This window comes from Panthera tigris, chromosome E3 (genome assembly GCF_018350195.1).
Source record: "Panthera tigris isolate Pti1 chromosome E3, P.tigris_Pti1_mat1.1, whole genome shotgun sequence".
Lineage (NCBI taxonomy): Eukaryota > Metazoa > Chordata > Mammalia > Carnivora > Felidae > Panthera > Panthera tigris.
Genome location: NC_056675.1, coordinates 25,398,694 through 25,412,417, shown reverse-complemented (window position 1 = coordinate 25,412,417; position 13,724 = coordinate 25,398,694). Strand labels below are relative to the sequence as shown.

The following is a 13,724-nucleotide window of genomic DNA, read 5'->3' as shown; positions in this document are numbered from 1 at the left end:
TTAATCAGCTCTGAAAAGATTCTCTCTCCAAATATAGTCACATTCTGAGGTACTGGGAGCTTGGGACTTCAACATATGAATTTTAAGGAGATGCAATTAGCCCCTAATAAGGGATGAATTAATTTCCTCCTTATTTCTCTTGCTCTTGTTGTTGTCTTTAGCCACTTACTCAGGGGTCATTTGCACTGACCCTGAGCATTTTAAGGAAGATTCCTGGGGCCATTTATATAACCATGCATAAAAATCGCAGATGAATCTGGTATTCCTGCTCTAAATCAGTTCACATTTGTGGAGGCAGGTATGTGTTGGACAAAAGAACATGAAAGGCATGTTTCTAGAACCAGCTCTGCTACTACACTTGCCTTGCAACCTTGGGGAAATCCCTGTCCCTTTGGAGATGTTGGCCCAAATGAACGATTTTAAGCTCAAATATGCACAGAGGCTTGACAGGTACAGTAAGTGGAGAAGCAAGCTGGTGTGGGAAAAAAAGCATGGTGAAAACCATGTCAAATTGGAGAACATTCCATGTAAATGAAGCATACAATTCTCAGCTTCAGTCAGTTAGTGCCAGTTTGAAATAAAGGCCCAGTATCGCCAGACCTCCTACATTTTCAAGAGAAACCTTCCGGGCTTTTAAATGAAACCTCCCAAGGTTTAAATGTTGACCATTTAAAATTTCCCTCCAGGACGCTTAGTCAGTTAAGCATCTAGCTCTTGGTTTCAGCTCAGGTCATGCTCTCACAGCTCATGAGTCCAAGCCCCATGTTGGATTCTGTTCTGACAGTGTAGAGCCTGCTTGGAATTCTCTCTCTCTCTCCCTCTCTCTCTGCCCCTTCGCCACTCAAACTCATTCATTCTCTCCTCTTTCTCTCTTCCCCCCCCTCAAATTAATAAATAATTAAACTTTAAAAAAACTTTTAAATTTCCCTACAAAGACCAAGAGCCAACAGGAGTATGTCTAAGGGCCAGGTCTGGCTCAGCTGATATCTTAGGGTCTTTCTAGCCCAAAAGTGCTCTGATAAAACAAAAGATGGTACTGTTGATTGACAGGAGGTAAAAAGAAAGGGGCATACTTTATTTAGTTCATGTGGCCCAAGGATCCATGCTGACAAGCAAACTCTAAGGGATGAACTTTTCAAGTATCCTATTTTATGCAGACATTCACTCTATTGCATATATAGCAGTGCCTTCCCAACTAGGAATGCAAAGTGGGGCTCTGGGGGCAGCCTCAAAATTGGGGTTAGATTATTATTGGTCTAAAGCACCTTAAAGTAAATTGAGCCAGGTTTTATCCATCTATTCTGTGGTCTGTCACCATGATTGCTGAATCCAAGGGGGAGGAGACTTTATTGTTTGCAGACATAAAGTGCTTGGATCGCAAAACTGCTTGTGAAATGGTTTCCTTCAGCCAGCATTCTCATGGAAAGATAGTTCTAGCTTAAGGCAGTTTTTCACAGTCGTCAATAATAATAAATGAAGTTTCTGCTTCCACGTGAAGGGTCTTTGTTGGGATCTGGAGTGGCAAAAAGTTTCATTTCATGGGTCAACTCTGATGGGTTGGTGATAGCTGCCTGGAATGATGTCCTGGGAAAGTTCCCTGCCCCCCATCTGGCCAGATGTCAGTCCACTAGCACAGGTGTTGTGATATTAGCCTCATCATTCCTGAGTATGGTGCTGTATATTTGTCAATATTCTTATAGTCTCAAGTGACAGAAATGCAATCTCAGGCAGGAAAAATTGTTGGCTCACAGAATCCAGGAGAAAATATTAACAAGAGAGGGGTAGCGATGCAGATGGGTCTTGTGTCGTCCACATTCTGGTGATCTGAAACAAAGCTATTTCTCTCACAAAGCTATTGCCTTCATTTTGTGGAGGAAATTACTATTCCATGGCCAATCTAGTACCATCTCTTCCCAAGGCAGGTGTTGACCTGAGAATTCTGTGTCGGCTTCCTGAGGCCTCTTCCACCATGCAGAGGCTGATGAGTCTCCAAGTCCTCTGGGGCATTCGCAAATCCTACCATGGCTTTCACCCTGCCCCTTGGTACCTTTGCTGCCGGTCTTTATCAGGAGCTGGAACCCTGAGATGGAATGACTATGATAGACCTAAGGAATTTAACTTTGCAAGTGATGTCCTGGACTATTGGACTCAAATGGAGCAGGTAAGGAGGCACTCATGATGGGAGGTGAGAACAAGAATGGCCTCATTGACCTTATCATGATCCTAGTAGACTGAGGGGCACAGAACCAGAAATGGCTTCTGCCTCAGCTTAGAAGTGTTGTGGGAAAAGCTTACATTTGGGGGTTCAATTCTCAGCCTAGTCTTGTTCTCAATCCTCTGAGCCTCAGTGGTTTTATCTATGAAATGGTGATGATCTCATTTGGAAACAAGATAGCAGGTGAAAATATCTGGTACACAGTCACATAATTGTGACCAAAGTTTCTAAGGTCGGTAAATTGACCTTAGTCTGAATTCTTACCTTCAACTAATGAGACTATGAGCCTAATAGGAATTTGTCTCATTACACTTGGTCTTCACTTCAGGCTACACTCAGAGGGAAGGGAGAGATCACCTGACTGTACACATGAGCATCTGACACATGTAGCTAGGTCATGTCATCTGTCATTCTTTGAGGATGGCGTGTGTAACTGGATTCCTCCCTATCAACTACCTACTTGAGTGTGTCTTTAGGGTATGTACAGGGAAAATAGTCCATATGGCCCCTAGAGATTACACATGTCTGCAGAAAAACCCAAGTGTTCAGTTTATCTCTCTCCAAGAGACAGACCAAGAGAGGTGAAGTAGGGACATTAGGAGTTGAGATAGACAGTTCATGGTGCTCCAGCTACTAAGTCCTAGCTGGTGATGTCCACAGTGAGAAAACTCACCCAACACTGTCTTTGGACAGAATTTACCTGAGATGGAGTCAGAGAGTTAATAGAATTTTTAAATTTCCCATGCACCTGCATTATATGTTAGTATTCAACTAACATGTGGGCCTCTTCCCCACCTCCTTCTTTTTCCTTTTCCTGAATTTCCATAATAATGCCAAGGGAGGGCATAGGCACTTTTTAAAGTGCACTTGGCATTTAATACTATGAGTAGGTGAGCATTTTCATCACCCCCATTTTCTAGATGAGGGAACTGAGGTGTCAAGGGTTTAAATAACACACAGAAACCAGCACATGCCTAATAAGGGAAAGAACAGGATTTGGGTCCAGGCTATCTAATTCTGCAATACATTATTTAACCTGCTCTCACAATTTGATGATGCCAAACATCTCTTCCCTCAGATTCTAAACTGACTTTCATCACTGCCCTGACCAGTAATCTAGTTAAGAACTTTTGAACCATGAGATGGGCTGGAGAGGGAGGAGGTGGAGAGAGCAAGAAGTGATGCCTTCACTTTCCCCTTGATTTATATTCCTTATAGGTAGTTAACACATCAACCCATGGAGGGAACCACCAAGTAAATATGACCTCAGGATGCCTCATCTTTGTTGTGTTTTATATCATCCTTGTTGAACATTGCCCATTTATCCATGTCTCCCAAGTTCTCCCCACCCCCAGCGTCCTCATCCCAATAATATTTATTCTGCCAACACTTCTCATCTGTCTGTTGCCACTTTGCTAATTGCCTTGATCATGGTCATTGTGTCTCTAGTGATGCATGGGGCCTCTCCCCTAGCGTTCCCTCAACTGAGCCACCCAGTGCCCCGGCAAAGAATTGGTTATAAAACAAAAGAAAGTACCTGGTAAGCCAGACAACCTATGTCCAGAGGTGGAATACAGGCCACAACTTATAACCCCTGACTCATCTTAGAAATTAAACCCTTTGTTACTCTAGACTCCTAACATAGTACACACAACTTGATTTGATTCCTAGAGAAGCCTCCCAAATCTGTTCATGAGAGGTTGCATTCTGTCCAAATTCATTCATTCTCTCCCTTTGATACTACATCCATCCATCCATCCATTCATCCATTCCGCTAAAACTTAGTGAGCCCCTAACATGTGCCAATTACTATTCTAGGTAATGGAGATAGGAAAGTAGACAAAATGTGCAGCTCTTTATTTTTCCTCTATAGACAGTGTGATTCCCCACTTCATGTCCTAGGAGAGGTGAATACAGCGTCAGCAACCTTACGTTTTGTTTGTTTTGGTGAAACTCATGACAAACAATTTCTTCCTACCAACCCCTGATGCAATTTTATATTAAACATTGCTTAATACATATAGTCAAATAGATATTAATTCTAAACTCTGGATCTGGTGTTCTTTCTTATCCATCAAGAAAGCGGGACGCAGGATTAAAAATGCAAGAGTGGCTAATGTCCAGGGGAAGACAAGAATCCCGAGTAAGGGTCCTCGTTCTGTTTTTATTAGGATCAGAAGGCTTACAAACATGGTGATGGGTGTGCACAAAAAGACAATGAAATCGTGAACATTAATTCATTGATGTGAGGGAAATGGGATTTTGAAGATACTCGGTGTTAGGGGTTTGGGTTAATACAAAACAGAATCCTGGTGCTGGGCTGAAGGTTGTTTATAGTAGACATGAGGCACCACCTCTGTTTACCTAAACTGGTCTATGGGACAAGAAAGACAGAGCATTCTACCTCAGGGTCAACAAGGCACCTTTCTTTTGCTAATTAACTCCACTTTGGGCAACTTCGCCCTGCAGTGGTCTATAACCCTATTTACCTATTTATCTAATTTGGTCCTTGCTTTCTGCTATAGTACTAAGTTGGGGGGCATTTCCACCCTGAATACCTAATCTTGTTTACCTCATCTGGGATGTTTTCATCCTGAGATTCCCTATTCCTATACCTTTGTTCTATACTGGGACTTTTGCCCCACTTTACCTAATCTTATTTATCTACTCAAGTTTACCTAAACTTGGGTGTGTACATGCTATAGCTTTCTAATTCTTCATGCCATCAGTGCAGACTCAGAGAATTCCTAAGCTGATTTGTCACAGTTAATCACAAAGCATAAAAAACAACAACAGCTGAATGCCCTTGCCCCACATTTGCCTGGCTCTTTGTCCCATAATATTTGTCCAAATAAATTATGTGCTGCCAAACATTCCAAGTTCCTTAACATTTAACAGTCAGATCTGCTGAGATTTCTCTGAGTCAGTGAGTCTGTGTTTAGTGGCTCCTGAATTTAATTCTGTAGTTTTATGTAAGAAATTAATAACAATCCAAGGACTGGTACAGTTTAAAAGGGTCTTTGTGTTCTTTTGAAACTATTAGACTTTTGTCCCAGTATCCCATAAAGGAATCCTTCATGATATTCACAAAAAGTGTTTATCTTTTGTAATTCTAATACACATATAGTGTCTTTGGCACTGGAATGTCAGTTCCATGAGCTAGGGGAATTTTTACTGTTATGTTAACTGTTGTATCCCCAGCATGTAGAACATGCTGGTACATTAAACTAGTTGTTGATTGAATTTGAATGCATGCACCCTGAGCAGCAGCACAACCAGCACAAGGTCAGCAATGTTGGTGGCCATAACTTGGTTGTATTTTAGCAATGAACCATTAACTTTCTCGTGGATGTGTTGTAAATATGTACAAGGGAAGAAGGGAAGCTTTGGCATAGGGTGGCTTCATGTGGAGAAATCCAGAGTACAGAAACCAGAATCAGTCTGTGGTGCTTCTTTTGTAAAGTCATGTCTCATAATACTAAACAAGCATTCCTCTACCGAAGCAGTCGGTAGAGTTGAATGGTAGCTCTCTGTTGAGAGACTCATGGCTCTCCAGTTTACCCCAGAAGAACATGGCAGGCTTCTCTCATTTATTTTACTTGCCTGTCCCCTGTAACCTCTGAATTTACAACCAACTGGTATAAAAACAAGATTATCCCAACTTATCTAAAAGCATCCGTTTTTCAAGTCAAATTCTTAACACACTAGAATGCATACCAAAACTTTTAGGCATAAAATATGGGGTTTTCATTGTAGGGAAGCTCTTAGTAATGGATTTAATTTCTTTAATAGATACAAGGTTATTAAGATTTTGATTCTAGGGGCACGTGGGTGACTCAGTCGCTTAAGTGTCCGACTTAAGCTCAGGTCATGGTTTTGCAGTTCATGAGTTTGGACCCCACATCATGCTCTCTGCTGTCAGCACAGAACCTGCTTTAGATCCTCTGTCCTTCTCTCTCTCTTTGCCCCTCTCCCACTTGCACACTCTCTCTCAGAAAATAAACTTTAAAAAAAAGATTTTGATCAAAGAGGTTTTTGCCTGCTTTCTGCTCAAGGATTTTGATGGCTTCCTGTCTTACATTTAGGTCTTTCATTCATTTTGAGTTTATTTTTTGTGTATGGTGTAAGAAAGTGGTCCAGGTTCATTCTTCTGTATGTCTCTGTCCAGTTTTCCCAGCACCACTTGCTGAAGAGACTGTCTTTATTCCATTGGATACTCTTTCCTGCTTTGTCAAAGATTAGTTGGCCATACGTTTGTGGGTCCTTTTCTGGGTTCTCTATTCTGTTCCATTGATCTGAGTGTCTGTTTTTGTGCCAGTACCATACTGTCTTGATGGTTACAGCTTTTAGTATAGCTTGAACTCTGGGATTGTGATGCCTCTTGCTTTGGTTTTCTTTTTCAAGATTACTTTGGCTATTCGGGGTCTTTTCTGGTTTCATACCAATTTGAGGATTATTTGTTCTAGCTCTGTGAAGAATACTGGTGTTATTTTGATAGGGATTGCCTTGAATATGTAGATTGCTTTGGGTAGTAATTGACATCTTAACAATATTTGTTCTTCCTATCCAGGAGCATGGAATCTTTTTCCATTTTTTTTGTGTCTTCTTCACTTTCTTTCATAAGCTTTCTATAGTTTTCAGCATATAGACTTTTTACCTCTTTGGTTAGATTTATTCTGGGGTACCTGGGTGGCTCTGTCCGTTAAGCTCCAACTTCGGCTCAGGTCATGATCTCATAGTTTGTGAGTTCGAGCCCCACATCGGGCTCTGTGCTGACAGCTCGGAGCCTGGAGCCTGCTTTGGATTCTGTGTTTCCTTCTCTCTCTGCCCCTCCCCAACTTGTGCTCTCTCTATGTCTCTCAAAAATTAAATAAGTTTTTTTAAAGATTTATTCCTTGGTATTATATGGTTTTTTTATCTTGGCCACAGCAACTTCTTACTCAGCACGTCACCAGAGGCAAGGGAGACAAAAGCAAAAATGAACTACTAGGACTTCATCAAAATAAAACGCTTCTGGGGTGCCTGGGTGGCTCAGTTGGTTAAGCGTCCAACTTCAGCTCAGGTCATGATCTCACAGTCCATGAGTTTGAGCCCCACGTCGGGCTGTGTGCTGGCAGCTCAGAGCCTGGAGCCTGCTTCAGATTCTGTCTCTCCCTCTCTCTCTGCCCCTCCCCTGATCATGCTCTGTCTCTCTCTGTCTCAAAAATAAATAAAAACATTAAAAATAAATAAATAAATAAATAAAAATAAAAACCTTCTGCACAGCGAAGGAAACAATCAGCAATACTCAAAGGCAACTGACAGAATGGGAAAAGGTATTTGCAAATGACATATCAGATAAAGGGTTAGTATCCAAAATCTATAAAGAACTTCTCAAACTCAACACCCAAAAAACAAATAATCCGGTGAAGAAATGGGCAAAAGACATGAATAGACATTTTTCCAAAGAAGACATCCGGAAGACCAGCAGACACATGAAAAAATGCTCAACATCACTCATCATCAGGGAAATACAAATCAAAACCACAATGAAATACCATCTTACACCTGTTAGAATGGCTAACATTAACAGCTCAGGCAACAACAGATGTTGGCGAGGGTGTGGAGAAAGAGGATCTCTTTTGCATTGTTGGTGGGAATGCAAACTGGTGCAGCCACTCTGGAGAACAGTTTGAAGGTTCCTCAAAAAACTGAAAACAGAACTACCCTATGACCCAGCTGTTGCACTACTAGGCATTTATCCACAGGATTCAGGTGTGCTGTTTCGAAGGGACACATGCAACCCCATGTTTATAGCAGCACTATCAACAATAACCAAAGTATGGAAAGAGCCCAAATGTCCATCAATGGATGAATGGATAAAGAAAATGTGGTATATATATACAATGGAGTATTACTTGGCTATCAAAAAGAATGAAATCTTGCCATTTGCAACTACGTAGATGGAACTGGAAGGTATTATGCTAAGTGAAATTAGTCAGAGAAAGACAAAAATCATATAGTTTCACTCATATGAAGACTTTAAGAGACAAAACAAATGAACATAAGGGAAGGGAAACAAAAGTAATATAAAAACAGGGAGGGGGACAAAACAGAAGAGACTCATAAATATGGAGAACAAACAGAGGGTTACTGAAGGGGTTGTGGGAGGGGGGATGGGCTAAATGGGTAAGGGGCACTAAGGAATCTACTCCTGAAATCATTGTACTATATGCTAATTTGGATGTAAATTAAAAAAATAGAAAATAAAATTTAAAAAAAGATTTTGATTCTATCAGTTTTAGTAAGTTGCTTTTTTAGTAATTTGTTAATTTCATCCACATTGTCATATTTATCGGCATAAAATTATTCATAATTTTCTCTTGTTGCTATTTCAATGTCTGTAAGAATTGCATTTGTGTGCACTTTTTCATTCCTAATATTGTTACTATGTTATTTTTCTTTTTTTCCCTGGGTAAGTCTTTATAAGAGTTTATCAATCTGATACATCTTCTCAAAACCAGCTTTGGCTTTACTGATATTCTCAATTGCATATTTATTTTCCATTCCACGGATGCAAGCTCTTATCTTTATTATTACCTTCTTCCTAGTTTCCTTTGATTTGATTGGCTTTTCCTTTTTCAGCTTCTTGATGCAAACTTATGTTCTTACTTTTTGGCCTGCCTTCTTTTCTAATGTATGTATTTAAAAGTATATATTTTCCAGTAAGCATTCCTTTTAGGTGCACCACACAAATTTTGACATGTTGTATTTTATTATCATTCTGTTGGAAATAGTTTCTATTTGACTTTTTGATCCTTCTCTGACTCTAGATTATATAGAAGTGTACTAGTTAGTTTCCAGGTAGTTGGGGATGGTTTTCTCATTATCATATTGTTAATGATTCCTAGCTTAATTCCACTGTGGTTAGAAAACATACTCTGTTTTAAACTTTTAAGATTTCTCGAGATTAATAAATGTTCCAAATGCAATGGAAAAGAATTAGAATTATATCATCATTGGGTAAAGTGTTCTATCTATGTCAGTTAGGATATAAATTCTATTAGTCTATCATATTCTAGCATTAATTTACAGAACTCTTTGAATTTCAACTTAAAATTCATTGGAAATAAGATTGAGGCAAATTTTTTCTATAGGCCATAAACTCTTATATATTTATGTATATGTATGTGTAGATATATATAATTTATTTTGAGAGAGAAAGAGAGTGCATGATCAGGGGAGGAACAGGGAACAGAGAGAGAGAGAGAGAGTGAGAGAGAGAGAGAGGAAGAGAGAATCCTAAGCAGGCTCCAAGCTGTCAATGTAGAGCCCAACATGGGGCTTGATCTCGCAAACTTTTCCAATTTTCCTTCTTCAAAGTATATTTTAGTTAGGTATTAGCAAAGAGTAACTATGTTGATATGTAATTGACATAGAATAAAATGCACACCTTTTTAGTGTAAAGTTTGAGTTTTAGAACATTTCCATCATCTAAGAAGTTTCCTTTTGTTTTCTCTTGGCCCCTACCCCCACTCTGAGCCCCAGGGAACCACTGATATGCTACCTTGCAGATTATATTTCTCTTTCCTAGAATTTCATAGAAATGGAATAATGCAGGATGTGCCCTTTTTTATCTGATTTCTTTTTTTTAAGTTTATTTATTTATTTTGAGAAAGAGAGAGTACAAGCAGGGGAGGGGCAGAGAGAGAGAGGGAGGCAGAATCCCAAGCTCCAGGCTGTCTACACAGAGCCAGATTTGGGGCTCAAACTCAAACCATGAGATCATGACCTGAGCCGAAGTCAGTCACTTAACCAACTGAGCCACCCAGGAGCCCCATAAACATTTTATGTTTTGAAACTGTTTCTCAATTTCCTTTGGCTTCAAACTTTATCTCATAAAAATTTAAATTTCAAATCTAAGTTTAGGAGCTGTTTTTCTCTTCTTGAAAACAGTTTTATCTCAATATCACATTATCAGGTTAATCTTTAACACAAAAATCTATAATTATTTAAGCAGTATCTTCTTCAAGTTGCAAAGGTAAGGTCTAAAACAGAGTTCCGAGCAGCAAATGTTTTCCACCTTGATACACAAGCTTTTCCATCATTTTTCAAACTCCTACAAGACTATTACATACTCTGCTCCCTTTATATAAGCAGTGCATAACTAGTGATTACACTTGCTAATATTCTTCCATCTGTTGGGCAAGAACGTTTTCATACTGCTTTTTTCATAGATCTGAATACTTACATATGCATATACATATATATTAATCTTATCTTTTCTCAAGTGAGATACACTCTTTTGTTCCGATCATATGGGACAAAGGTGGTAGGATCATGTTTGCACATATGTGGAAAAAGATTGCTGGAAGAATATACGCCAGATAATTATCAGTGCTGACCTTCAGAGAGTGAAAATGTGAAGAGATATTTGAAGACATTTTTCTATTTATAAGAAATGTTTCTGTTCATAAGATTCTGCATTGCCTGAACTTTTACTCTGGACAGTTTTTGGAAATTAATTTTTAAAAAATGAAATCTTTTGGGGCGCCTGGGTGGCTCAGTCAGTTAAGTGTCCAACTTTGGCTCAGATCATGATCTCACAGTTTGTGAGTTTGAACCCTACATCGGGCTCCCCAATGACAGTGCACAGCCTGTTTGGGATTCTCTCTCTCTCTCCCTCTCTCTCTGCCCCTCCCCCATTTGTGCTCTCTCTGTCTCTGTCTCTCTTTCTCTGTCTCTGTCTCTCTGTCTCTGTCTCTCTCTCTCAAAATAAATAAATTAGCTTAAAAATGAAATCTTTTTAAAAAACATGCTCATTATAGAAAGTTTGGGGGAAAATAAGAAAGTGTATTTAAACAAGAAAATGAAAATTGGCAATAAATATTAAAACCATGTATGTACATGTATGTCTTGTTCCCCATTGTATCCTTTGGTCTAAGAATAGTCTCTAACAAATAATGAGAATTTAGTAAATATATATTAATTGAACAAATGAACTGAGAACAAACTGAGGGTTGGTGGGGGGTCGGAGGGAGAGGAGGGTGGGTGATGCGTATTGAGGAGGGCACCTTTTGGGATGAGCACTGGGTGTTGTATGGAAACCAATTTGACAATAAATTTCATATATTGAAAAAAATATATATATATTAATTGAACAAATGAATGGTTACTACTATATACATTTGGATTATAATGTAAATATGGTTTTGCTCTTTTTAATTAATATTGTATTGTGAAATTATTATTCCAAAACAATTTCTGCAAGTTGTTTGATGGTTTTATCATAATCTATCATGTGGAAATAGCAATTTTGTAGACAGAATATAGTTGGATTCTTTTTTCATTTTTAATACATTCTGCCAGTTTATGTCTTTACACTGGGGAGTTTAGTGCACATCCATTTAAAGTTATTGCTGATAAGGAAGAACTTACTATTGCTATATTGTTAATTGTTTTCTTGATGTCATAGCTTTTGGTTCCTCATTTCCTCCCTTACTGCCTTTCTTTGTCTTTAGTTAATTTTTTTGTAATATGCTTTCAGTCCCTTCTCATTTCCTTTTGTATATATACTGTAGATAATTTCTGTGGTTATTATGAGGAGTACATATAACATCCTAAAGTTATAACAATCTATTTTAAACTAGTAACAACTTTATTTGCATACAGAAATCCTAATTTTTTCCAGCTCCCTCTTACCCCTCCATGTTGTTTTATTGATATCACAAATTAGATATTTATATATTGTGTACTCATTAACATAGACATAATTATTTTTTATGCTTTTGTCTTTTAAATACTGTGAAAGAATAAAAAATGGAGTTTCAAGTCAAAATTATAATAATACTTGTTTTTATATTTGTCCATGTATTTTATCAAAGAACTTTATGTTTTTGTATTCAGGCTACTCTGTAACATCCTTTTATTTCAAATTGGACTCCTTTTAGGCTTTTTTTTAAATTAAAAAATGTTTTAATGTTTTATTTTTGAGAGAGAGAGAGAGACAGAGTACGAGCAGGGGAGGGTAAAAGTGAGAGGGAGACACAGAATCTGAAGTAGGCTCCAGGCTCTGAGCTGTCAGCACAGAGCCTGACTCAGGGCTCAAACTCATGGACCATGACATCGCGACCTGAGCCAAAATTGTTTGCTTAACCAATTGAGTTACCCAGGTGTCCCCTTTTAGTATTTCTTATAGACAAAGTTTAACCATAATGAACTCCCTCAATTTTTGTTTATCTGAGAATGACCTAATTTCTCCCTCATTTTTGAAGGACAGTTTTACCAAATAGAGAATTTCTTCTTTTTTTAAATTAATTAATTATTTTTAAATTTACATTCAAGTTAGTTAGCAAATAGAGCAATGATTTCAGGAGTAGATTCCTTAATGCCCCTTACACATTTAGCCCATCCCCCCTCCCACAACCCCTCCAGCAATTTTTTGTTTGTCTCTATATTTAAGAATCTCTTATGTTTTGCCCCCTCCCTGTTTTTATATGATTTTTGCTTCCCTTCCTTTTGTTCATCTGTTTTGAATCTTAAATCATCATATGAGTGAAGTCATATGATATTTGTCTTTCTATGACTGGCTAATTTCACTTAGCATAATACTCTCTAGTTCTATCCATGTAATTTCAAATGGCAAGATTTCATTCTTTTTGATTGCCAAGTAATACTCCACTGTATGTATGTATATATACATATACATATACATATATATGTATATGTATATGTATATATACCACATCTTCTTTATCCATTCATCCATCAATGGACATTTGGGCTCTTTCCATACTTTGGCTATTGTTGATAGCACTACCGTAAACATTGGGGTGCATGTGCCCTTTCAAAACACCTATATCCCTTGGATAAATACCTAGTAGTGCAATGACTGGGTTGTAGGGTAGTTCTATTTTTAATTTTTTGAGGAACCTCCAGACTGTTTTCCAGAGTGGCTGCACCAGTTTACATTCCCACCAGCAGTGCAAAAGAGATCCTCTTTCTCCACATCCTCACCAACATCTGTTGTTGCCTGAGTTGTTAATGTTAGCCCTTCTGACAGGTGTGAGGTGGTATCTCATTGTGGTTTTGATTTGTATTTCCCTGATGATGAGTGATGTTGAGCATTTTTTCATGTGTTGGTTGGCCATCTGGATGTCTTCTTTGGAGAAGTGTCTATTCATGTCTTTTGCCCATTTCTTCACCGGATTATTTGTTTTTTGGGTGTTGAGTTTGAGAAGTTCTTTATAGATTTTGGATACTAACCCTTTATCTGATATGTCATTTGCAAATATCTTCTCCCATTCTGTCAGTTGCCTTTTAGTTTTGCTGATTGTTTCCTTCACTGTGCAGAAGCTTTTTATTTTGATGAGTTCCCAATAGTTCATTTTTGTTTTTGTTTCCCTTGCCTCCGGAGACATGTTGAGTAAGAAGTTGCTGCGACTGAGGTCAAAAAGGTTTTTGCCTGCTTTCTCCTTGAGGATTTTGATGGCTTCCTGTCTTATGTTTGGGTCTTTTATCCATTTTGAGT

The 13,724-nt window shown here is 38.4% G+C and overlaps 1 protein-coding gene across 1 annotated transcript in view; it reads left to right on the top strand.

Annotated features, from left to right (window-relative positions):
* The first annotated feature begins 1,877 nt into the window (after nt 1-1,877).
* Nucleotides 1,878-13,724, top strand: part of LOC102954003 (acyl-coenzyme A synthetase ACSM1, mitochondrial-like) — a 40,042-nt gene continuing 28,195 nt past the window's right edge. Inside the window, exon 1 of the mRNA XM_015539872.2 lies at nt 1,878-2,161. Within this exon, the coding sequence (XP_015395358.2) occupies nt 1,889-2,161 (273 nt within the window). The 5' untranslated portion in view covers nt 1,878-1,888. The remainder of the gene's footprint in view (nt 2,162-13,724) is intronic.